Here is a 26,709-nt window from a genome sequence, read left to right on the forward strand (position 1 = left end):
TTTAAGAGAACAGATGTTTCAAGATTTACAATGGCTGCAATGAGCGATGTGTTGTGTTTACATATGGTAAGTTTGATATGAAGAAATCAAAAGCATGTGATAATATACTCTTGTAAAGAAAGGGGATAAAAGATTATGCTTATGAGAATGTATGAGCAGTGTGAATGAGTAGAATGCGTGATTAATGTTGAGTAAGGAAATATAATCTGTGTATAGTGTACACTATTTTTATTTAAGATTTAATAAAGGTAAAATATTTATAACAGTTACTTAGTAAATGAAGTGTAATGATTATGAAAGATAGATTTTCATACATTACAGACCCAGTGAACTCCTTCCACATGCCATACTTATAGTGGTCATAGTGGTGTTGGGCTACTACTTCTTTTTGCAAAGTTTCAACCATTTCATCCACCCAAAGCCCACTGCATCCCCTTTTCATCGCAATTTCACACCATATAGCTGTCATCTATTGTTCCCTTCATAAGTACCTCCTTCCTTCCTTGTTTATTTTGATTCTTGGCCTTTCTTCTTCCTAGAACCAACGTCCCCCTCTATGAATGTTGAAGGCTTTAACTTAAAAAAAAAAAATTCTATAAGGATTATAGAATACAGTCACACAATATTGTGATAATAGGAAAAAGAAAGAAAAAATACGTGGAGAAAAATAATCTTATAATACATATTGGTAATATAACTAAACAATATTCATCCACATTGCAAGAAAATAGATCCAAGGTATCAAGGAATCTCTATAATGCTTTTAACTTTCAAACTGATGATCCCTCTGACTCTCTTGCCTCAACGTTATTTGCTTCAATCTCCTAATTTTTGATCCTCAACTATGCTATACTGCTCCCCCTCACCAGCATGCCCAGTGGTTTGATTTAGACCTTTCTTCAACTGCCTTCTTCACATCTGTTCACCACATCTCAAGCCAGCATCTAGCCTTCAAACGACAACTTTTACCCATAAACACCTCCCTCCCCCACCCCCCAGTCTCTTCCAGCACATTATGGAATATGCACACTGTCCAATATTCTCCTCTCCTCTACAAACTTGCCATAATCTGTTGATGAGTCATTTTCTTATAACACTATAGTCTGCTGTTGCTCACCCTTCCCCTGCTGCGTATAGCCTGCTAAATCCAAACCCTGGATTACCTCCAGGGTTCACATTCTACATTTCTACACCTGTTTTACAAAACATCTCTGGCTGAAACCCTGCTTCCATTTCAAATTCATGACCACATTCTTTCGATCTGCTATTATACTTGCCAAACTAGATTGTGTCCTGCCTCCAAACCCACACCATATGAGCTCTATCCCACCCTTTCTTCCCTCTAAAAAGTCCCTCCATCTCTCATCCTCCTTCCACCTTCTGCTCAAAGTTCATCCATTTTCTGTTCTTTTCCTCTTCCCATCATTCCCTGATGTCTAAATCTTATCCATGCCAATCAGTTTGAATAATGCAGCTGTGTCTACAAAGCCCTGTGTGGTTCAAACTGAGAGGGCTGGGATCACACAGCCTGGCACCTGTGTGAAGGAGGAGAGCTGCCAAGAGACCAACTGCTGCTACTAGAAGTGCAGCCCAAGCCAGATCAGCTTACATGTATGGTCTCGTTCTGGCAGGGGTGGCACAGCCCATGCCACCCTATAGCGGTGCCTGTGCCTCAAATGACCTTGCTGCTTCCGCATAGGATCTTTTCTTCAGACCTGAGCTGAAGTACAGGTTCTGCACTAAAGGAAAAGTAAAATTCTACATCAACATTGGGAGTGATCTGCATGCTGACCGCACTTCTCTTTAATGCAATAGTTTTACTGCAAATTGGATGTGTCAAGATTGCATAGTGCAGTAAGTGATATGTTGTACTTTTTGCCCACTTGTTTGAACTATTAATTAAAAAAAAAAAAGTACGCGCTCAACCGTAGTAAATTTTCAGAGGCCAATTTATGAGAATAATTCTCAAAGTTAGGAGCATAAATCCTGTGAATATTGGGCCTGTACAGTCTATATGCTTATAGGTTTATCCAAACTGTGTGGAGGATTCCCAGCAATAAGGTGGTAATTTGAAAACCTGAAGGGACCAGATGTATCTCTTGGGAGAGGATTAAGAAACGCCACTCTAGAACTCACTCCCTCTCTTTAAGTTTCCAAGCCCCACTTTGTTAACCCAGCTGAAAACTCAATATTTCCATAAAGTCTACTACTAGAAATCAAGTTCATGGCATGGCTCACTTTTCTCCTTCAGTGCCACAACTGTGGTTCTTTGTCCCTTATTTGAACACATCCCTATTCTTATGGTCTGTTACTATAGCACCTATACAGATTCTAAACCCTTGGAGGTACAGACTTGCTTCTTTCTGTACCTGTTTTATAAGTGTAGATTTCTTGTATACACTGAAACAGAGAAAATTACATCAGATAAAGACCATATGATCCATCTATACCATCTACTTTCCCTTCCTCTTTCTTAGAGATATCCTATTTGCTTGTCCCAAGTTTCTTAAACTATGTTACAGTTGCTGTTCCATGGATTCACCACCCTTTCTGAGAAGAAGCATTTCCTTAGGTTACTCTTGAGTCTTTCCCCTTTCACCTTCATTCTATGACTCCTCATTCCACTTCCTTTCAATTGAAAGAGACTTTCCTCCTCTGCATTTATGCCACGGAGGTATTTAAATGTCTCAATCATATCTCCCCTCTCCTGCCTTTCTTCCAAAGCAAATATATTGAGATCTTTAAGTCTGTCTTCATACACTTTATGATGAAGACCACTGACCATTTTAGTAGCCACCCTCTGGACTCACCCAATCCAGTTTATATCTTTGTGAAAGTGTGGTCTCCAGAATTGTACATGCAGACCAACACGACCCCCCCCCCCCCCCCCCCCCATCGGCATAGCGCGACCCCGACACGGTCCCCACCTGTCTACGAGCTCCATCCTACTACTACTACTACTTAGCATTTCTATAGCGCTGCCAGGGTTACGCAGTGCTGTACAAGTTTAACATGGGGAAGGATAGTCCCTACTCAAGAGAGCTTACAATCTAAAGGTTACAAACTATGTAGTCAGTGTAGGTAACTTACAACTTATGTAGTCAGTGTAGGTAGCTTACAATCTAGAGGTTACAAACTCTGTAGTCAGTGTAGTAGTGTAGTCAGCCCTTCCCTCACTCACTCTGTCCCGCCCTTGAGGAAATAGGAAGTTACGTCAGAGGGCGGGACAGAGTGAGTGAGGGAAGGGCCGACGAAGCGATTTTTACAGCAGCGCTGCAGATGGATGGAGCTCGTAGACAGGTGGGGACCGTGTCGGGGGGGAGGCGCTGCACCGGGGGGGGGGGGGGGGTGGACGGATGCACCCCCCCCACACCCGTTGACAACCGGGGCAGACCGCCCCCACTGCCCCGTCCTTGCTACGCCACTGGTACATGGTACTCTAAATGAAGTCTCACTATAGGCTTACAAAGAGACATTACCACCTCCCTTTTCCTGCTAGCTATTTCTCTTCCACCCAAGCCTCTTTCTAGCTTTTGTTATCATCTTTTCTGCCTACTAGGCCACCTGTAAGACAGTGGCGTAGCCACAGGTGGGCCTGGGTGGGCCAGGGCCCACCCACATAGGGCTCAGGCCCACCCAACAGTAGTATACATTTAGCGGTAGCTTGTGGGGAACCCAATCTCTACCTGCTGAAGACTTCCCCCTGATGGTAACGAACATACTGCTCTCCACGATACTGGCACCTACGCATGCTCAGTTTTCAGCGCATGTCTGCTGCAGACTGCCAAGGTAGAGAGAAGCATTTTTCTACCAGCTGAGATATTTTTTTGGTGTGGTGGAGAACACTTGGTGCCCACCCACTTCTTGCCTAGGCCCACCCAAAATCTGCTGTCTGGCTACGCCCCTGCTGTAAGAACATTACAATCACATCCAATTCCTGCTCCTCTTTCATGCAAGGACTTCACCCACTAAACTGTACTGCTCCCTTGGCTTTTTGTAGCCCTAATGCATGGCCTTGTATATCTTAGCTGCCAAATTCTGGCCCACTCTTCAAGCTTTGCTAGGTTCCCCCTCACACTATCCATAATTTTGTTCTAGTTCTCTCCCTTTTAGCCCTCTATAAAAAATAATTGTTCTCTAGCTATACAATACCACAGTCTAAAGGTACTGAATAATAAAGATAAGCAAATGTTGAAGTGGCTCAACCTGTATCTATATTTTTGAAGAAAGAAATGCTTTATGGGCCCTTTGATCCAGGGAAACATCCTCCCCTCAAATTACGGTGCATTATATAGTACATCAAACATATAAAAGGCGAGTGACCGTACTCACTCGCAAATGCACAGTAGAGACTTCCCTCTCTGTCCCGCCCCCGCGTCAATACGTGATGATGGGGGGGGGGGGGGGGACAGAGAGGGAAACTGCGCGAAGGGGAGGGAACCGCTGAGGTCGCCACCGCTCCCCCCCCCCCGAGGTTGCCACTACTGGTGCCCCCCCCGGAGTCGCCGCTGCCGCCACCCCTCCAACCGGCCCGTCTCTTCGCTATTCAACTTACATCTCCGCAGCAGGCAGATCAGCTGAGCTGCCGTTGGCCTTCCTTCCCTGCCTGTGTCCCGCCCTCGCCGACGTTACGTCACACGAGGGCGGGACACAGGCAGAGGATCTGCCTGCTGCGGAGATGTAAGTTGAATAGCGAAGAAACGGCCGGGTGGAGGGGTGGCGGCAGCGGCGGCGACTCGGGGGGGGGGGGGACTGGCAGCGGCGAACTCGGGGGGGGGAGGGGGCAGTGGCGACCCACTAGCCCGTTTTAACGGGCTCAACGGCTAGTATATTACATAAATCTGGAATCGTTTTACTCACCTCAATAGTGTGCTGTAACGTCTGATCATCGTGGGATGCAGTTGGCATGATTGTCCATGTTACACTGGCATTAGCAGACGGTAAAGAGCTGAGACTCCCATTTTTAAGCTGCTCTGCTGAATGCGACTTTGGCCCGTGCCATTCTAGGATACTCTCTGAAATAGAGAGACATGGGTTGGTGTCACCCATTTTCTGTATCTCACATTCAGACACCAAACATTATATTACTGCAACTAAATGCTAATCATAGTCTGACAAAATGGCCTCCTGGTGGTTTATGAGAGGTGCTGAAATGCTGAACCTAAAAAGGAAGGCTTCAGTTCCAGGTTTCGACAGTCTTGGGGACCCTGGTGATTAAAGTGGAAGAGTACAGAAAGAGAAGAAAGGTTGAAGAAAAAGAGGAACACATAAAAATAAATCTGTTCAATACAAATTAAGGTTTATGTTTATTAGAAATGTTATATACCACTGCTACTTAGACAAGATCATAGCGGTTCACAATAAAATAAAATACAATAAAATTGAAACTGAAAAGAATTCCATAAAATATAGGAGAGAAGCTATCATACTAGAATAGGCAAACAACCAAGGTCCACTGGCTTAGCTGATAGAGCTCACGGCTGCTAATCAGGATGGCTGGGACTGGAAACACTGTTGCATTAGCCTTCACAATTCTTAAGACCGGAAGAGAACTATAACACATTCATCAAGTTATCATCATTGATTCAATTTTGCCATGAATTTCTTTTCGGCATTGAGCATCTTATTGCTGTTATTTCAAGTTCCACAAAAGTTGAAATTAAAAGCTTGAAGTGTCAGTCTTACAATTTAAGTCCTTAAGCTGACCTGAGATGTTTGGGGTGCATGGGTATGACTGACTTACAGCCTGCATCTATTCAGTTTACTGGTCAAAAGCCCTTTTTCAATACACTTGGTTACTACAAATGAGAAACAGAACATAAAAACATAAGAGTAGCCAAACTGGGTCAGACCACTACTACTACTACTTATCATTTATATAGCGCTACAAGGCATACGCAGTGCTGTACACTTTACACAAAAAGACAGTCCCTGCTCAGAGAGCTTACAATCTAAACCAGTGGTCCATCTAAGCCCAGTATCCTGTTTTCCAAACAGTGGCCAACCCAGGTCACGAGTACCTGGCAGAAACCCAAATTGTGGCAACACTCCATATTGCAAATCCCAGGGCAAGCAGTTGCTTCCCATGTCTGTCTTAATAGCAGGCTATGGACTTTTCCTCCAGGAATTTGTCCAAACCTTTTTTAAACCCTGATACACTAACCGCTGTTACCGCATCCTCCGACAAAGAGTTCCAGAGCTTAACTATTTGTTGAGTGAAAAAAATATTTCCTCCTATTTGTTTTTAAAAAGTGTTTCCATGTAACTTCCTTGAGTGTCCCCTAGTCTTTGTACTTTTGGAACGAGTAAAAAATCGATTTACTTCTACTCGTTCTACACCACTCAGGATTTTGTAGACCTCAATCATATCTCCCCTCATCCGTCTCTTTTCCAAGCTGAACAACAAAAAGCTGAAAATGTGGTACTTATGTAACAAATGCTATCAACCCATCATCACTAAAATATAATTTATTTGTTGTTTGACAACATTGGTTTCAGAAGAAAAAACCTTCCTGAGATCTGACTGGCTGCCTGTGCAAGAGACCTACAATCAAAGTAGTAGCTGGTACTGGATCAGTGTGAAAGGCTGCAATAATAATAACTGTGGAAACATAAGTGCTCTCATAGCTGGAAATGTCTGACAGGCTGCTCAAGAGATACAAGAGGCTGGATGCTTGGTTATCAGCTTTGTAGTTTGATATTGGAAGAGAGGTGTACTGAGCATGAATTAAACAGAGGGTTCTTACATGTTCATCTAACCAACATGGCAGAGTACTGAGAAAAATGATGGGGCAAAACTGTCTTGGAAGCAGAATATTTTATAAGCAGCTAGGTAGCCTGGATGGGCAGAGTAGCCCTTTTTCTGCTGTCATCTACTATACATATTTTACATTGTTCTGTGCAGGAACAAAGAAGCTAACTTAAAATTGGATACTAATGAATAACAGACAACCCAAAGTGGCCAGTGTTTTTTTAAATGCCGGCCACCATCCACCACAGATTTATTATACCCCGATATTCAGTGCTGGACTGTAGCCAGATACTGGTGTTGAAAATCTGGATATAAAGAGGGGCATAATCGAACAGCGCCGGCGCCGCAAAGAACGGTCCCGAACCGTATTATCGAAAAAGATGGCCGGCCATCTTTTGTTTCGATAATACGGTTGGGGCCGGCCAAATCCAAGGCATTTGGTCGTGGGAGGGGCCAGCATTTGTAGTGCACTGGTCCCCCTGACATGCCAGGACACCAACCGGGCACCCTAGGGGGCACTGCAGTGGACTTCAAAAATTGCTCCCAGGTGCATAGCTCCCTTACCTTGGGTGCTGAGCCCCCCAAACCCCACTCCCCACAACTGTACACCACTACCATAGCCCTAAGGGGTGAAGGGGGGCACCTACATGTGAGTACAGCGGGTTTTGGGGGGGGGTTTGAAGGGCTCACATTTATCACCACAAGTGTAACAGGTAGGGGAGGTTATGGGCCTGGGTCCGCCTGCCTGAAGAGCACTGCACCCACTAAAAACTACTCCAGGGACCTGCATACTGCTGTCATGGAGCTGGGTATGACATTTGAGCAGTGGCGTTCCTAGGGGGGGCTGACACCCGGGGCGGATCGCCCCCCCGGGTGCAGCGCCCCCTGGATGCAGCGCAACCCCCCCCCCCCAGCGAAAGGACACTCCCCGGGTGCACGCCGCAGGGGGGGTGCCGTGCGCGCCTGTCCTTCATTCATTCCTGGAATGAACGAAGGACAGGCGCACGCGGCACCCCCCCCAGTGGCATGCACCCAGGGCGGACTGCACCCCCCCCCCCCCAGGAACGCCACTGCATTTGAGTCTGGTAAAAAAGTGTTTTTTTAATTTTTTTTGGGGGGGGGGTGGGTGGGAGGGGGTTGGTGACCACTGGGGGAGTAAGGGGAGGTGATCCCCTATTCCCTCTGGTGGTCATCTGGTCAGTTGGGGCACTTTTTTGAGGCTTGGTCCTAAAAATAAATGGACCAAGTGAAGCTGGCCAAATGCTTGTCAGAGCCAGCCTTCTTTTTTCCATTATCGGGCGAAGCCGGCGATCTCTTAAGGCATGCCCCCGTCCCGCCTTCTGTACCCTGCCGACACGCCCCCTTGAAGTTTGGCCGGCTCCGCGACGGACTGCAGTTGAGGCCGGCCAAAATCAGCTTTCGATTATGCCGATTTCACCGGACTTGAGAGATGGCCGGCCATCTCCCGATTTGTGTCAGAAGATGGCCGGCCTTCTCTTTCGAAAATAAGCTGGATAGCGACAGCTGGCATTTATCTGGATATCAGCGATATTCAGCCTGGTACCCAGGAAACTACCCAGATTAAGTAAAGACAGTCTTTTTACTTTCTTAACTCTATCCAGATAGTTACCCGATTAGACTGAATATCACCACTATTTACCCTCTTTCATTGAGAGAAATAGGGTAATGCTGCTAGGCAGATGAGGAAAGAGAGAAAACGAAGATACTTACCCATAGCAGGTATTCTCCGAGGACAGCAGGCCATTCATTCTCATAAATGGGTGGCGTAATCCACGTCGCCCAGTGTGAAGCTTAAACAAGCCACTAGAGCTTTAAGAATATGCGCAACGTCCCCACCTCACATGCTCGAGTACCTTTCCACCCACGGGACCATCAGCACAATATTATAGCATGCTACAAAAAGGAGACAACTCTAAGGGGAGATGGGAGGGCATGTGAGAATGAATGGCCTGCTGTCCTCAGAGAATTCCAGCTACAGGTAAGTATCTCTGCTTTCCTCAAGGACAAACAGCCCATATTCTCACATATGGGAATCCCTAACTACCAAGCTCACCGAAAACAACCAACATAGGTCAATTGAGCCTCACAACAGCGAGGACAAAATAGTAATTAACCTGAAACTATATGCAACTGGGTGAGGGTACAGCCTGGAACGGAACAGAACAGGCCTTGGGGGGGGGGGGGGGGGGGGGGGGGAGTTGGATTCTACACCCCAAACAAATTTGGCACAACTGTCTGTCCAAACCAACTATCACGTCAGGTATCCTGCTCAAGGCAGTAATGAGATGTGAATGTGTGGACTAAAGGTCATGTTGCAGCCTTGCACATTTCTTCAATGGAGGCTGACCTTAAGCGAGCTACTGACACAGCCACAGATCTGACATAACCCTCAAGAGTCAGCCCAGCCTGGGCATAAGTGAATGAAATATAATCTGCTAGCCAATTGGAGAGTGTGCATTTCTAGATGGCAACCCCCATCTTTTTGGGATCAAATGAAACAAAAAGCAGGACCTAGTCTGCTTCAAGTAAAAGGCCAATGCTCACTTGCAGTCCAAGGTGTTCAGTGCACTCTCGCCAGGATGGACATGAGGTTTGGGAAAGAATGTTGAAAGAACAATGGACTGGTTTAGATGGAACTCTGACACAACCTTTGTTAGGATGCTTGCGGAGAACTATTCTGTTATGATGAAATTTTGTGTAAAGTGGATCCACAACTATGGCCTGAAACTCACTGACTCTGCAAGCTCTTATCAGCCACCAAAAACAGGACCTTCCAGGTCAAGTACTTCAGATGGCAATAGGATCTTTCATCAGCTGGGCGAGGACAACGTTGAGGTCCCATGATACAGGCGGTCGTCTGACAGGGGGTTTTGTCAAAAGTACACCTCTCATGAAGAGAACAACTAGAGGCTGTCCAGAGATGGGCTTACCCTCTACACGATGATGGTAAGCACTAATCGCTCTAAAGTGAGCCCTTACAGAGTTGGCCTTGAGACCAGACTCAGAAGAAAGGTGTAGAATGTATTCAAGCAGGGTCTGTATAGGGCAAGAAAGGGAATCTAGGGCCTTGCCCTCAAACCAGATGGCAAACCTACTCCTTTTCAAAGAGTAACACCTTTTGTGGAATCTTTCCTGGAAGCCAGAAAGACCCAGGAGACACCCTCAGGAAGATGCAAGGCTGCAAATTCTAAGCTCTCAATATTCAGGCTGTGAGGGCCAGCGACTGGAGGCTGGGATAAAGAAGAGATCCCTCGTTCTGTGTGATGAGGGTCAGAAAACACTCCAACCTCCAAGGTTCCTCGAAGGACAACTCCAGAAGAAGAGGGAACCAGATCTGCCTGGGCCAATATGAAGTGATCAGGATCATGGTTCCTCGGTCTTGCTCGAGTTTCAGCAAAGTTTTCCCCACAAGAGGAATGGGAGGATACGCATACAGAATACCTGTCTTCCAGTGAAGGAGAAAGGCATCCAAAGAAAGTCTGTCTTGGGTTTGAAACCTGGAACAAAATTGAGGTACTTTGTGATTGAGTTTAGTGGCAAAGAGTTCCACCAAAAGGGTGCCCAACACTTGGATGATCTCAAGGGCAATGCCCATGTTGAGTGACCACTTCAGCAACTGCATGACCCTGCTCAGTCTGATGGCCAGGCTGTTGGATTTGCCTGCCAGGTAAGTGGCCTTCAGAAGTATCCCATGCTGACCTGCCCACTGCCCCTCTGGACGGCCTCCTGACATAGTGGGTGTGATATGGTACCCCCCCCCCCCCCCCCCGAGCTTGTTAGTATAGTACATTGCAAACTGATCGTCTGTTTGAATGAGTACAATTTGGTTGGACAGCCAATCTCTGAAAGCCTTTAGAGCATTCCAGATTACCCGTAGTTCCTGGAGATTGATCTGAAGATTCGATTCCTGAGTTGACCAAGCACCCTGAGCGTGAAGCCCACCTACATGAGCCCCCTGCCCCCCACACTCCAGGCAGCATGCTTCCATCATCAGCACCTTCTGGGGCTGAGGAGTTTGGAATGGAAGTCTCACAGTCAAACTGGACCAAATTGTCCACCAAAGTAGAGACTGAATCAACTCTGGTGTTAATCGGATAACATCCGTTAGGTTCCCCAAGGCTTGGCATCACTGGGAAGCTAGGGTCCATTGGACAGATCTCATGTGAAGACATGCCATGGGCATAACATGGACAGTGGAGGCCATGTGGCCTAACAACCTCAACATCTTCCGAGCTGTGACCTGCTGGCTGGCTCAGACCTGAGCGGCAAGAGCAACAAGAGTGTCCACCCTTGGCACAGGGAGAAAAGCTTGCACCTGCTGTGTGTCTAGCAGGGCTATGATGAATTCCAATTGCTGAATGGGATGGAGATGGGACTCTGGGTAGTTTAAAATGAACCTAGTAGCTCTAACACCCAAATAGTTCTCTGCATGAACTCCAGAACACCATCCCTCGACATGCTCTTAACCAGCCAATCATCCAGGTAGGGGAACACATGGAGTAGCGACACTGCGGCTACTGAAAGACACTTGGTTAAAACCCGAGAAGTTGGCATGAGGCCAAAAGGCAACAAGCAGTACTGGAAATGATGTGATCCCAGCCAAACGTGAAAATATTCATGTGACCTGGAAGTATTGGGATGTGAGTGTAAGCATTCTTTAAGTCCAGATAGCATAGGCAATCGTTTTCCTGAATCATGGGGAGAAAGGTGCCCAGGGAAGCCATCCTGAACTTTTCTTTGACCAGGAATTTGTTCAGAACTCTTAGGTCTAGGATGGGACACACCCCCCTTGTGTTTTTTGAGCACAAGGAAGTACTTGGAATAGAATCCCTGCCCTTCTTCCCCTGGTGGAATGGGCTTGACTGCATGGGCTTTTAGAAGAGCAGAGAGTTCTTCTGCAAATACCTGCTTGTGCTGACAGCTGAAGTGAGACTCTCTCGGTAGGCAATTTGGTGGTTGTTGATGCCACTGCAGGGTGTAACCAAAACAGACTATTTGGAAAACCCACTGGTCAAAGGTTACAAGGGGCCACCTTTCTTGGAGAAAATATTCAGCCTCCCCCTGACAAGCAGGTCGTCCGGAATGTCTATGCTCTGCTGGAGCCAGTCAAAAGTTCATCCCTTGTTTTGACTGAGGGAGCTGGCTGAGCCTTGGGCGCACGCTGTTGACAAGAATGAGTAAGCTGGGACTAAGCCTGATGAGGCTGTCAAGAAAGAGCATACCTACATCTCTGAGAATAGTAGGGACCCCTATTCAAACCTCCTAGATGAGAAGGAAGGTGCAGAAGACTTCCAGTGAGAGAGAGAGTATCAATGGTATCATTGTGTTTCTTGATGAGGTCAGCAATCTTCTCCACCTCATCTCCAAAAAGATTATCTCCCTGGCACATGGCATCTGCGAATCTCTGCTGGATAGCTGGGTCCATGTCAGAGACGTGCAGCCAAGAAAATATGTGGATTGCTATACTCCGGGCAAAAATCTTGGGCACCACATCAAAGGTGTCATAGGCGCCCCTGGCCAAGATCTTTCTATACACCTTCTGCTGCTTGACCAATTGGCAAAGTGATTCAGTCTGCTCCTGTGGGAGAGAATCCACCAAATCAGATATATTGCACACCAAGTTCTGCAAGTACTGGCTCATGTAGATCTTGTAAGATTGAATATAGGAGATGAGCATAGAGGCCGGATGCATCTTCCGCCCGATAGAATCCAGGGTTCTAGCTTCCCTGCCAGGGAGAACTGAAGAATAGTTTCTAGAACTCCTGGCTCTTTTGATCATTGATTCCACCACCAGAAAATGATAAGGCAACTGAGGCTTGTCAAACTCTGGGGAGCTCTGGATCCAATACATGGTGTCTTATCTTCTTGAGAGGAACAAGTACTGACAGAAGGCAGTTCCAGTTCCTGAACATCTTTCAGGATCCGGTAAAGAGGGACCGTCATAGCCTCTCTAGGAGGAGATAGTCCAGGACCTCGAACACCTCAGCCCTGGGCTCACCCTCCATCTTAGGAAAAATAAACTAAAACTATAAGGGAAGGGAGAGAGACTTTTCTGAAGAAAGAAAACAAAAGGTAAGGACAAAAAAAAACCTGAAGGGAAGGCAGAAAAACAAAAAAATATGCTCACACACCAGACGCTGTGAGGAGTGCAGGACAATCGACTTGTATCCTCACTGCGGATGGAAAGAGACTGATGGTCTTGTGCTCTTGTGGCAGGCAGGAAGGCACTCGCGCATGTGTGGAGGGGATGCTGTGCATGTTCTTAAAGTTCTAGTAACTTGTTTAAGCTACGCACTTGGTGACATGAATGACGTCACCCACATGCAAGAATATGGTCTAATTGTTTTCAGAGAATGAAGAATACTTTTGGGCAAGAGAGGGGAGGTGCTGTTCAGCAGAAGATGGGGCAAGTGAAGGAGCAAGAAGACTGCTGCTGGACAGAGGTGGAGGGGGTTGAGCAGTGGTGTGCTGGAGCAGGCTCTCACAGGCTCGCAAGAGCCGGTTGTTAAGTTTTTAAGAATTTTGGGAGCCGGTTGTTAAAGTAGGGCCCTCCATGGCTACTTTAACAACTGGCTCCCAAAATGTGGGCTTGGGCCCTCTGCTGAATTCTCTTTTACTTTGCTGGTGGGGATGCTGAGCCCTGCCAGCCAAGTAAATAGACTGCTGCTGCTCCCTGCTCCTTGTTTCCAGCTCTGGGCAGCAGGCTGAGACTTCTCCAGCATGTGTGAGAAGTTACAGCATGCTGCTCGGAGCAAGATGTTGGGAGTGGTGGCAGTCCATTTATTGGCTGCCAGCAAAGGTATGCCTAGCGTGCCTGCGCGAAGGGAGGGAGGAGAGAGAGGCAAGTGTTGCTCCCCCCACCCCCGGCCACCCCTGGCCCTTCCAACTGCAGAGCTGGCTACGTCCGGAGAAAGAGCCTGTTAAAAATTTACCAGCACACCCCTGGGGTTGAGAGAAAGGAGGTATAAAGGTCAAGGGAAGGGGGAAAGAGAAACAGAGGGACTACAGAGCAGGTAAGGCGAGAGAAAGGACATGTGTTGAAGTTGCAGTCACCAAAGGAGGGAGAGCTATTCCAGAGCTGGTGGAGGAAGGGGGTATAATTTTAAGTATCTGTTCTAGTTGATGAAAACTCCAGTCTCAACACTGTGTAGTTCATTGTTGAATGTTAAGGATTTGTGTCTGCACTTAATCTGATTATGTACATGTTGAATGTAAATAAAAGTGTGTGTGTATGAGACACGTTATTGACAAAAAAAAAAAATCAGTGAAAAATGCCAAAACAAATCAAAACTCTCTTAATTGTCTTTGCATTCTTTTAAAAACAAAACTCTTATGACATTTTATATATATATATATAAATATATATGTGTATACACACACACACACACACATATATATATATATATATATATATATATATATATATATATATATATATATATATATATATATATAAAATAAAAATCAACACTTAACAGTATTCTATAACAGGTGTTCCAGGATTGATGCTCTTTATAGAATAGCATGTAGCACCAGGATTCACACTCAACTTTGGGCATAAGGAATTACACCAACTGAAACCAGAAGTAAATCCCACAGTGCAAGTTGGATGTGGATCCTATCCTATATAATAATTCTCACCGCCAACGTTCTGTCCTGCCTGGGACCGTGCCTCCCTCGGAGGTGGTGCGGTAGGCTCCATAGATCAGACACACGTCACTGGACGCATTATGACGTGGTCGTAGCAGACCTCCAAGGGAGCCACGATCCCAGGCAACACACAACATTGCAGGTGAGAAGTAGTGATAGTGCTGGCGCCGCAAACGCCCCCTCCCCCACTTCTGTTGTTCAAGGACACCCCTCCTACTCCCCCCCTCTCTGGCCCTCCCCTCCATAACAGCCGGCTGTTTAAAAGTGTTTACCTCCTGCACGCAGGGACGCCGCTTCAGACAGCCTCTTCTTTCGCTTCAGTTTCGGCTGTTCCTGTGGTTCCGGGAACAGCGGAAACATAAGTGAAAGAGAAAGCTGTGTGAAGCGGCGTCCCTGCGTGTAGGAGGTACAAACTTTTCAGCAACAGCCGGCTCTTATGAGAGGGAGGGCCAGAGAGGTGGGGAGGGGGGTCCTGAAACGACAGGGGAGGGAAAGGGGAGGAGGGGATTCCTGGAAATGCACTGGAAGGGGGAGGGGTGGGTCCTGGAACTGCAAGGGGAGGGGGGTCCTGGATCAGGGGGTAGCTGGGGGGGATGGGAACAAGGGAGAGGGGAACAAGGGGGAGGAGGAGGAGAGGAGGGGAACAAGGAGGAGGGGGGTCCTGGAACTCGGAGAGGGGGGGAGAGGCGGAGCGGGAAGGAGAGAGGGGGGATGGGAAGAAGTGGGAGGGGGGTCCTGGAACTCAGATGGGAAGAAGTGGGAGGGGTTTCTGGAACTCGAACAGGGGTGGAAGGGGGGAGGGGTTCTGCAAACTCTCGGTCTCATACACTCTCGGTCTCGTACACATACTCTCACACTCACTCTCTCACACACACACTGCATCTGTGTGAAACACACTCTCTCTCTCTCTCTCACACTCACTGTGTCTCACATATGCACTCACACACACTGTCATTCTGACACACACACACACACTCACAGACACACTCGCACCGTCTCACTCTCTCTCTGTCACACACACACGCACAGTCACTCTCTCTCTCACACACAGTCACTCTCACACACACACTCTCTCAAACATACACACTACAAGGAAAATCTTGCTAGCATCCGTTTCATTTGAGTCAGAAACGGGCCTTTTTTACTAGTTATTATATAACATAGTGTGCATCTTAAGGGAACATCCCTGACCTACCTGTGCTCCTCCCATGGCCACGTCCCCTTTGCAGATCCGCTTGGAACTACTTAGGTGCTATTCCATAAATGGGCAGGGCCACCGAGAGACTGAGCCAGGCCCGGGGCAAGGCCACCCCCAGGACTCCCGCTGCCACCGCCACTCCCCCAGTCGCTACTACTGTCACCTCCCTCTCCTGCTCCCAGGACACTGGTGCCGCATTACCCAGTCTCCACCTGCCTACCCTCAGCTCTGTCGACAGCCCCCTTCTTTCTGCCACCAGGCCCCTGCATTTAAAAAAATAAAAATCTCTAAATCGGCAGTGCAGTGCCAGCGAGCAGCACCTCACCTCTATGTGAAAGCGGCAGATCACCTCTCCTCAGGCCTTCCCTCACTGTGCCCCGCCCTCGCGGAAATAAGAAGTTACATCAGACAAGGGCGGGACACAGTGAGGGAAGGCCCGAGGAGAGGTGATCTGCTGCTTTCACACAGATGCTGCGCTGCCAATTAGAGATTTTTTTTTAATGCAGGGGGCCTGGTGGCAGACAGAAGGGGGCTGTCGACAGAGCTGAGGGTAGGCAGGTGGAGACTGGATACTGCGGCGCCAGCGGCCTGGGAACAGGAGAAGGAGAGAGACCCCGGCGCCGGGTCCCCCTTGGAGCAAAATCTAAATAAATAAATAAAATAAATGTCGCCTCATTTTCATACTGTGGATTTTTGTTGCTGTTTTAAGGGGTCTTTCACTAAGGCGCCCTCACGTTTTTGGCACACGCTGAAACTGTAGGCACGCTAAATGTTAGAGACGCCAATGCATTCCTTTGGCCCATAATTTTAGCATGCACTAAAAACGTGAGCACGCCTTAGTAAAAGACACTCTTAGTCCTTTATGCAAGTAAATAATAAAGTGGTTTTTAAACACCACCTCTTAAGTTGGTTTCGTCTGTGGTCAGTCTCTACTCCTGTTGGATTGTCTGTTTAGTCTAGCAAATTCATACATATATACATATGCTTGCCTGCCTCAAGTGCTAGAATGTCTAGTTATGCACTGCTGTTAAATGAGAAAACCCTAAAATACGCAGTGACTCACAGCTAAAATTCAAGAGCACCGAGATGAGAAGAAATCAATTCTTTTAACAAAGTACAGTCATGGCAGCAGGAACCGCAAGCCACACAAAACCACTTAATTTGCAGCCATAAGAAGCCAGTAGCAAACAATGACTTTTGGCACTGGTGAATCATGGCAACTTATCACAGTGATTACATCCACGCCGGTCACTGCAGCTTACGATAGGAAAAGCCATCAGGGTGGATCTGAAGACCCCAAACACCAGACAAGAATAGAGCTGAAAAATAAAGACATGAAAAGCTCTTCTTCAAACCAGGAGCTCACTATTCAGCTTAACAAAGCATTTGAGTTGTGGAATTAAGGAGAGGTTGAACAGCATTTTAGTTATCTTGATTACAGAAATGGAAGATGTTTCGCCTTCCACCAGCAGCATTAGTGAGTGAGGGGGGGGGGGTATAAGAAATATGAAAGAAACTAAAACTATAATTCATTTAGTGGCTTGCAGTGCTTACTGATAAGAGACTGAAGCTTGATTCATGAGCCCAGCTTCTGCTCTTTGTCTGGGCTGGGAATGCAGCAGCAGCAGCACCTAGGGGCCAAATCATGAAGGATTATTTTCCTCCACTGTCACTAAGTGATATGACTCTGATGTAATGGGCCAGTCTCAGGCTGTGCATGTCATAGGATCTGGAAGAAACTGCAGTCTGTGGCCCGCAAGCCAAGAACTGTCATCATAATGGCTGACTAGATGAGAAGCGCCTATTACAGGAAAAAGCCCTGTGTAGCTGTGAATGGCGAATCGCTGTCCCATAGCACAACAGGGGCGGACTCCAATTGAACTGAAGTCCTAAGGGAGAAGGACACTGCTAGGTTGAACAAAGAAAGTTAAACTAAGTTTTCTAAAATAACAAGATTCTGCTCAAGAATTGCATGGTTGTCAGGCCCTTTTCTCTAACATGTTTGCAATCAAAATGTGTGAGCAAAAGGCAATGAAACCAAGTTACTTAACTGTAGCAGCTGTTCTCCATGTAGATGACATCATCTAATGGCAGCTGGTGCGGGAAAAAGCTTTTCTACCTTCAGCTAACTTCTAAAATCTTTTAGTGCCTCAACCACACCTGTGCCATACTTCCTGTGCTGTGTTGTTACACAGGCCTCCATCAGTTGCCTTGTAGCTTGTAGAATACAACTCCAGGGGGTATTCGGAGCATTTCTCCTTCTGATGTGAGCAAACTTTTTCTTTATACGTGAGTACTACTATTATGCAGTACAGTAATTCATTTATATATAATAGAGAGATGTGGTAGCCGTGTTAGTCCACTTCTAAAGCCAGTCACTGGGTACCCTTCTGGTCACGATGGATGTAGAATCACTATACAGCAACATTCCCCATGCGGATGGCATAGCTGCATGTGAGAAGCTCCTAAAAACATCCACACTGGACCATCAACACTCACCAGAAACTATTACAAAATTAATCAAATTTATTCTAACTCACAACTATTTCCGCTTTAACAATGATATCTACCTACAAATCATGGGCACTGCGATGGGCACCAGGGCAGCACCCCAATATACCAACCTCTTTATGGCTGAGCTAGAAGAGACATTTCTGAATACATACCAGACCAAACCCCTAAAATACTACCGGTACATTGATGACATTTTTTACAGTTCCTTCAATACATACCATCCTACAATCAGATTCAAAAATGACTACTCCCCAGAAAAAGTCAATTTTTTGGACACCACAGTTTCAATCAGCAATGGCTACATACAAACATCCATATATAGGAACCCCACAGACAAATGCAGCTACCTCCACAACTCCAGCTTCCACCCTTCACATGCAAAAAAATCCATTATTCACAGCCAAGCCACAAGATACCAACGTATCTGCTCTGACCCAGGGGACAGAGATAGGCACCTCAAAATCCTGACTGCATCCTTCGAACAGAAAGGCTACAACCCCAAAATAATCTCCAAAAACAATGCCTCCTCCCTCAAGACACCCATGGAAAATCTGCTACAGTACAAAGAAAAAAAAGCCACAGACAGAATCCCCCCCTTGTAGTGACATACAACCCAGAGCTGGAAAAATTAAGAAAAATCATAAAAGATCTACAGACACTACTCCAGGAGAATGAATTACTGAAAGAGATAATTTTCATCCCCACCAATGCTGGCCTTCTGACAGCCACCCAATTTAAAACACAAGCTAGTGAAAGCAACCTCTCAACAGAGACCCAAAAAGAAGAGAATGGCACACATCCTTGCAATATATCCAGCTGCAAACTATGCCAAAATATTTCACAAGACCCCACAGTCATTCACAAAGGAAAAATATTCAACATAAAGGAATCCTTCACATGCTCATCTTCCAATGTAGTATATGTCATCCAGTGTAAAAAAATGTGATGAAGGATGTAATATTGGAGAAACAAGCCAGATGCTGAAGAAGAGATTTAATTTACATAGACATCATATGAAAAATGCCAGTGCGAACAAAGATGTTACGTCTGTGGGACAGCACTTTACAAAACCAGAACACTGTACTAATGATTTTATAGTGAGAATACTTAAAGGAAACTTTAAAACAATACAGGAACGCAAGACCTTTAAAGTCAAAATGATTAAATATTTTGACACCCACCAGACAGGATTTAACAAAGATCTGGGTTTTCTAGCCCATTATAAACCATGAAATTTCACTGCTTTGTCACCCTCTGATCACCATGCATATCTCCCTGTCCCACCATCCTCTCAGCCCTCTCTGTTTCTCACCTAGTCCACCCCTCCCTCATCCTTGCAGACTGTCACTGAAATACTTTGATGCTGTTACTTATCAAAATTTGCTTATTTCTGATCTGACAAAGAAGGGCTACCTTCGAAAGCTAATCAAAAAATGTATTGTTAGTCCAATAAAAAAGGTATCATCTTATTTTCTTTTCTCTGTTTTATTTTATTCTATTTCTATTGACTGGCTTTATCTACTATAATAAAACTCACCCTCAACGTTCTGAAGACAACGTTCTGAAGTCACTCAGTCACTCCCTGAAGGGTTAATGGATTCATGGTGGTGAAGCCACAACACTGACCATGTCTCTCTGCCCCGCCCTCGCATGACGGACCAATCAGAAAAAACACCCTCAACAAACAGAAACACAAAGGACCATCTTCCCAGGCAACACTAGGCAACGTAAGACGGACCAATCAGAGGAAACTACGTGACAATAAGGGAGGAGCATTCCCCAGCAGAATGGCTCATTATCTGAGCAGCACGGAGAGCACAGAACCACCGCTGGAACGAGAGAAGAATATTCCTGCTGTGGGTATGTGCAAAAATAGACCGGGGGGGGGGGGGGGGGAGAAATTTTTAAATGCCTAATGCCAGTACTGAAGAATGCCAGAGGGCCTATAGCACAGACTATATTTGGGATCGCTTGACATGGAGTCAGAGGAGCCGGAAAACAACGTGCCCGTCACCATCTGAGACGTGGGCAAACAGGACAAGCTGCGGCCCAGCTGTAAGGATTACCCGCGACCCAGCCAGCAGCAAACAGCGACCAAGGACAGCACAGCACATCCCCCAACCCCCAAGCAAAAAACAAAACAAAACAAAAAAAGCCACACATCAACAACCTGCACACACACCGCACCCTCACACACACACACAAAATAACTCTGTGACACATACACACACAAAAAAAGCCACATGCTAGTGCCCGTTTCATTGGTTTCGAAAACGGGCCTTTTTTACTAGTATATAATGAAACTGAAATTCCATGCTCCATTTTTTTCCTAAGTGTAGTTATATTTTAATCACCATTAAGGTGTTTAGCTTCTAGTTGTTTTCATATCTTAGCTTCATTTGCATTCATCAAGCTAAATCCCCTTTTGCAATCAGAACTGGAAGCTTGAAAAGCCCCGACAATCACAAAGCATGTGCTATGTAAGATCTGCACATAGTTATACAATAGTGCTTAGACAAATATCCAATATGCACACATGTGTGCACTCATACACACCATTTGCTAGTATTCTAAATATTTGTGCTTATACAGTGGGGGAAATAAGTATTTGATCCCTTGCTGATTTTGTAAGTTTGCCCACTGACAAAGACATGAGCAGCCCATAATTGAAGGGTAGGTTATTGGTAACAGTGAGAGATAGCACATCACAAATTAAATCCGGAAAATCACATTGTGGAAAGTATATGAATTTATTTGCATTCTGCAGAGGGAAATAAGTATTTAATCCCTCTGGCAAACAAGACCTAATACTTGGTGGCAAAACCCTTGTTGGCAAGCACAGCGGTCAGACGTCTTCTGTAGTTGATGATGAGGTTTGCACACATGTCAGGAGGAATTTTGGTCCACTCCTCTTTGCAGATCATCTCTAAATCATTAAGAGTTCTGGGCTGTCGCTTGGCAACTCGCAGCTTCAGCTCCCTCCATAAGTTTTCAATGGGATTAAGGTCTGGTGACTGGCTAGGCCACTCCATGACCCTAATGTGCTTCTTCCTGAGCCACTCCTTTGTTGCCTTGGCTGTATGTTTTGGGTCATTGTCGTGCTGGAAGACCCAGCCACGACCCATTTTTAAGGCCCTGGCGGAGGGAAGGAGGTTGTCACTCAGAATTGTACGGTACATGGCCCCATCCATTCTCCCATTGATGCGGTGAAGTAGTCCTGTGCCCTTAGCAGAGAAACACCCCCAAAACATAACATTTCCACCTCCATGCTTGACAGTGGGGACGGTGTTCTTTGGGTCATAGGCAGCATTTCTCTTCCTCCAAACACGGCGAGTTGAGTTTATGCCAAAGAGCTCAATTTTTGTCTCATCTGACCACAGCACCTTCTCCCAATCACTCTCGGCATCATCCAGGTGTTCACTGGCAAACTTCAGACGGGCCGTCACATGTGCCTTCCGGAGCAGGGGACCTTGCGGGCACTGCAGGATTGCAATCCGTTATGTCGTAATGTGTTACCAATGGTTTTCGTGGTGACAGTGGTCCCAGCTGCCTTGAGATCATTGACAAGTTCCCCCCTTGTAGTTGTAGGCTGATTTCTAACCTTCCTCATGATCAAGGATACCCCACGAGGTGAGATTTTGCGTGGAGCCCCAGATCTTTGTCGATTGACAGTCATTTTGTACTTCTTCCATTTTCTTACTATGGCACCAACAGTTGTCTCCTTCTCGCCCAGCGTCTTACTGATGGTTTTGTAGCCCATTCCAGCCTTGTGCAGGTGTATGATCTTGTCCCTGACATCCTTAGACAGCTCCTTGCTCTTGGCCATTTTGTAGAGGTTAGAGTCTGACTGATTCACTGAGTCTGTGGACAGGTGTCTTTCATACAGGTGACCATTGCCGACAGCTGTCTGTCATGCAGGTAACGAGTTGATTTGGAGCATCTACCTGGTCTGTAGGGGCCAGATCTCTTACTGGTTGGTGGGGGATCAAATACTTATTTCCCTCTGCAGAATGCAAATAAATTCATATACTTTCCACAATGTGATTTTCCGGATTTAATTTGTGATGTGCTATCTCTCACTGTTACCAATAACCTACCCTTCAATTATGGGCTGCTCATGTCTTTGTCAGTGGGCAAACTTACAAAATCAGCAAGGGATCAAATACTTATTTCCCCCACTGTAACTGGCACATAAATGTTACTGCCTGTTTTATAGGCGGGAAAAACCAAACTTCCTTGGTCAACAGGGAGCTAGAGGGTGAATCATAACTGTGATACGTTGTATCTACAATCTTTGCAACAACTGGCATTTCCTTTGTCAGATCTGTTTGTATTTTTCAATAAACGATTTGGAAAAGATTGTTCAACCTAGAATAGACCACTGCAATATGCTATACTTAGGTATGTAAAACCAAATTCACTAGCTAGATTACAGCTTTTGCAGAATACTGCAGTCAGACTAATTCTTTTGTAAATCAAAATTTGACCGAGTTACTCTGCTTTAGTACACTTTGTACTGGCTGCCAGTCTCAGCACAAAATACTATGTTTTTCTTTCAAGATTATTGTACGGTCCCTGTCCTTTTCACCAGATCTCTATTTCACGTTTTAAGTTCTAAGTCTTGTCCTAATTGCTCTGCTCATTTAAACAAGCTAGAGTTGCCATTAATTTCAGCTACTAGGCTGGCGACTTCTCAAAAGAAATTATTCAGCTCAGTTGTCCCTGGCCTCTAGAGAGTCTATATCTAAGACATTAGATATTCTTTTCTCATTTCAAGTGGCTCGTTTGGATAAATATGTTCAAGATTTGCTGCTTTCTGTAAGTAATTGTAGTCAGTTTCGTAAGTAAATAAAAGTCTATTTATATAGGAAATTTGTTCTAGACAACAATGGTTAGCAAAATTGTTACTTTTTATCGGTATATTCCATATTTTTATTTTAGTATATTGATATGTTTTTTTGTATTTCCTGGAAATGACCAGCTTCTTTGCTAATGTGATCTGCATTGAACCGAACGGTATATGGCGGAAAATAAGTTTTATTGTTAATGTAAAGTGTTATAATCTGTTGAAAAACTTGGTTGTTTATAAAATACTTGGGTTAGATTATTAGGTTTTTTTTTAAATATGATTATTTCATTTGTCAGTTTTTATGGTTGTTATTCTCTTGCTGAAAACTGTCTAGAGCTATTAGTAGAGACATACATAAAACTGTTATTATTATTATTATTCTGTTTGAGTTAGAAGAATCTTTGCCAAGAACAGAATGGGCGGATAAGCAAACAAAGTCCCTTCATCCAATCCAGAAGGATGGCATCCAAGGCTGCTTTGTCATGAGTCCCTATTCTGGTTGGATAGGGACTCCCAACAGCTCTGCTTGTCTGCCACAACATTGCCATCTCCTGCCAGATATATGGTTCTGGGGGTCATCCTGTATGAGATGCTCAGTTTCACATCCCCACAATTTCCCAACACAGGAGGTAAGAACCTATTTCCCTCTGCTTGTTGATGTAGTACCATGGTCTTCACTCCCAGCCCCCAAGGGCCATCAATGATATCCTTAATGATTACAAATGAAGAAGATTTTCATGCCTATTTCCAGCCCTCAAGGACTGAAATGTGAAGACCACAAATGTAGGACATGGCCATTCGACTGTCTGTACTAGAATAATTTTGTTGGCTAACCAATCTCTGAAAGCATATAGAGTGTTCTACATAATCCTTAGCTACAGAAAATTTATCAGATAAAGTTTCTCCTGAGAAGACCAGAGACCCTGAGTGTGAAGTCATCTAAATGAGTTCCCCAGCTCCCCTTTGAGAGTGTAAGTTCTCATCTGTCCCCCTCTCACAAATCTCCTAGAAGAAATGAAGGGTGGGACAGAAGAAGGACTTGAGTGTTTCACTGGGCTCTTTAATAAGCCACTTCTTAAACAGTATCTGTAAGGAAGAAGCACTCCTTTCCTGTGTAGGAGAGGTGTCTAGATAGGATTTTAGATAGTGCTGGGGAGGATCCTGCTGTCTTGGTACATGTGGGTACCAATGGCATAGTAAAATGTGGGAGGGAGGTTCTAGAAGCCAAATTTAGGCTCTTAGGTTGAATGCTGAAATCCAGATCCTCCAGGGTAGCATTTTCAGAAATGCTCCCTGTTCCATGTGCAGGACCAAGACAGGCAGAACTCCGAAGTCTCAATGCATGGTTGAGACAATGGTGCAGGGATGAGGGATTTAGATTGTTAGGAACTGGTCAACATTCTGGGAAAGGGGGAGCCTCTTTCAAAAGGATGGACTCCACCTTAACTGGGATGGAACCAGGCTACTGGTACTAACATTTAAAAAGGAGATAGATCACTGGCTCAGTGACCAGCCATCGAGTTTTTGGTACTGGCGTAACAAATTTCATGAACTTTTGGTATGGGAATCCAATGGAGCATATCATCATCTTAAAAGACAAAGATTATTTTTGGCCATTTGGGAGCCTTACTTGCACTCAATTTCCCACAGAGCTCATAGTCATGCCTTGAACAGTTTCCAGGATGCAGGCGGGAGAGCATGAGACATGCATATTCAAAGGGGGAAGACGGGGGGGGGGGGGGGTCACGTTGGGAGGGCTCTTTTCTTTCTATTCTTTTTCCATATGTTGGGGAATATAAGAGTCCAAGTCTCTAACCTATACCGCAGTGGGGGGTGTTATCTTTTTTTTTTCAGGGACCTGGGTATAGGGGGAAGGGTGGTGTTTCATGTTTCTGAATTATTGTCATTGTATAGTGGTTTTTTTTTTTTTTTGCTTCACTTCGTGTTGATGTGTCACTGTTCTGTTTCAATTTTCTTATTATTGAATAAAAACAGATTTTGAAATAAATAAAAAGAAGACAGAGCAGCTTTTAAACTAAAATGAGGTCACCCAGCAGCACACATTTCAGTGTGGAATATCCTTGAAGGATACTATTGAACAGGACATTTAGGGAATCCCAGTAGAGAGGTTTCAACAATGGTGAAAGAAAGTCTGGAGTGTCAGTGGCGTCGCGAGGGCAGCTGACACCCGGGGCGGGTTGCCACTGCGCACCCCCCCCCCAGGTGCAGCGCAATGTACCCTCCCCCCTCCGTAGCGCAACACCCCCCCCGCCCCGCCCGCGAGAACATACCTGGAAGGCGGTGAGGGGCGGGTGGGAGGGCCAATCCGCCGAGAGCACGCCGCTGGGGGGGTGTCGGCGCCTTGCTGGTTCCTTGCTCTCTCTGCCCCGGAACAGGAAGTAACCTGTTCTGGGGCAGAGAGAGCAAGGAACCAGCGAGGCGCCGACACCCCCCAACGGCGTGCACCCGGGGCGGACCGCCCCACTGCCCCCCCCCTTCCTACGCCACTGTGGAGTGTTTAAGGGGAGAGCAAAGTAAAGGATACAAATTAAAAAAACACAATTTGAAGCGTCTCTACACAAATTCTAGAAGCATAAAAAATAAGATGGGGGAGTTATAGTATATAGCACTAAATGAAGAGGCAGATATAACAGGCATCTCATAAATCTGGTAGAAGGAGAACAATTAGTGGAACATTATGCTATCAGGGTATAAATTATATCGCAATGATAGAGGGGATCAAATTGGAGGCGGGGTTGCACTATATGTTAAAGAGAGAATTGAGTCAAACAAAATAATCATTCTACATGAAACAGATAGCAAAATGGAATCTTTATGGATAGAAATTCCATGTGTGAAGGGAAGGAGTATACTGCTAGGGCTGTACTACCATCCACCAGGACAGGATGAGCAGACAAATGAAGAAATGCTTACAGAAATTAGGAAAGCTGGCAAATTGGGCAACCCTATAATAATGGTCGATTTCAATTACCCACAAAATACTAGGAGAAGGTAGAACTCACAAAACCGGTAGAGGAGAGAGTAATACTAAATTCACAAAAAATGTGAAGAAAAAAGACCTCAGTCAAAAGTGAGTCCAGGCCTACCAGCAGCAACTGTACTACTACTACTACTACTTATCATTTCTATAGCGCTACAAGGCATACGCAGCGCTGTACACCATACACAAAAGACAGTCCCTGCTAAAAGAGCTTACAATCTAGAAAGACACGTAAACAGAAAGATCATTTCTAAAGTGCTACTAGACGTACGCAGCGCTGTACACTTGAACATGAAGAGACAGTCCCTGCTCGGCAGAGCTTACAACAAGGGCGGCTCTCAATAATCATAGGTCATAAAAACTCCAAATCAGATTAACAAAAATTCTCCCCAATCCTCAAACTTACATCCAGAAAGAAAAATAATTCAATTATAATACTGGCCACCAGTCAAAAATTATTCTCATAGATTATCCTTGTTAGATACAGTTGTTGCTGGTAGAGCTGGACTCGCGTTTGACTGGCGTCTTTTTTCTCCACATTTTTTGTGAATTTAGTATTACTCTGTTCCTCTACTTTACAAACCATCAGGTAGAACTTTTATATTGTTAACTTAACCTTCCATTGCCTCATGTACAAACAGACTGTAAGCCCTTTAGAGATAGGAAAATACCTATTGTACCTGAATATAACTCACATTGAGCTACAATTTAAAGTGGTGAGAGCT

At 45.5% G+C, this 26,709-nt stretch overlaps 1 protein-coding gene across 2 annotated transcripts in view; it reads right to left on the reverse strand.

Annotated features, from left to right (window-relative positions):
• OSBPL10 (oxysterol binding protein like 10) overlaps positions 1 to 26,709 on the reverse strand; it is a 407,162-nt gene that overhangs the window by 96,135 nt on the left and 284,318 nt on the right. For both annotated transcript variants that reach the window (XM_030205974.1, XM_030205965.1), the window contains one exon: positions 4,861 to 5,015. In XM_030205974.1, the coding sequence (XP_030061834.1) occupies positions 4,861 to 5,015 (155 nt within the window). The remainder of the gene's footprint in view (positions 1 to 4,860; positions 5,016 to 26,709) is intronic.

The sequence above is a fragment of the Microcaecilia unicolor genome, chromosome 1 (genome assembly GCF_901765095.1).
Source record: "Microcaecilia unicolor chromosome 1, aMicUni1.1, whole genome shotgun sequence".
Lineage (NCBI taxonomy): Eukaryota > Metazoa > Chordata > Amphibia > Gymnophiona > Siphonopidae > Microcaecilia > Microcaecilia unicolor.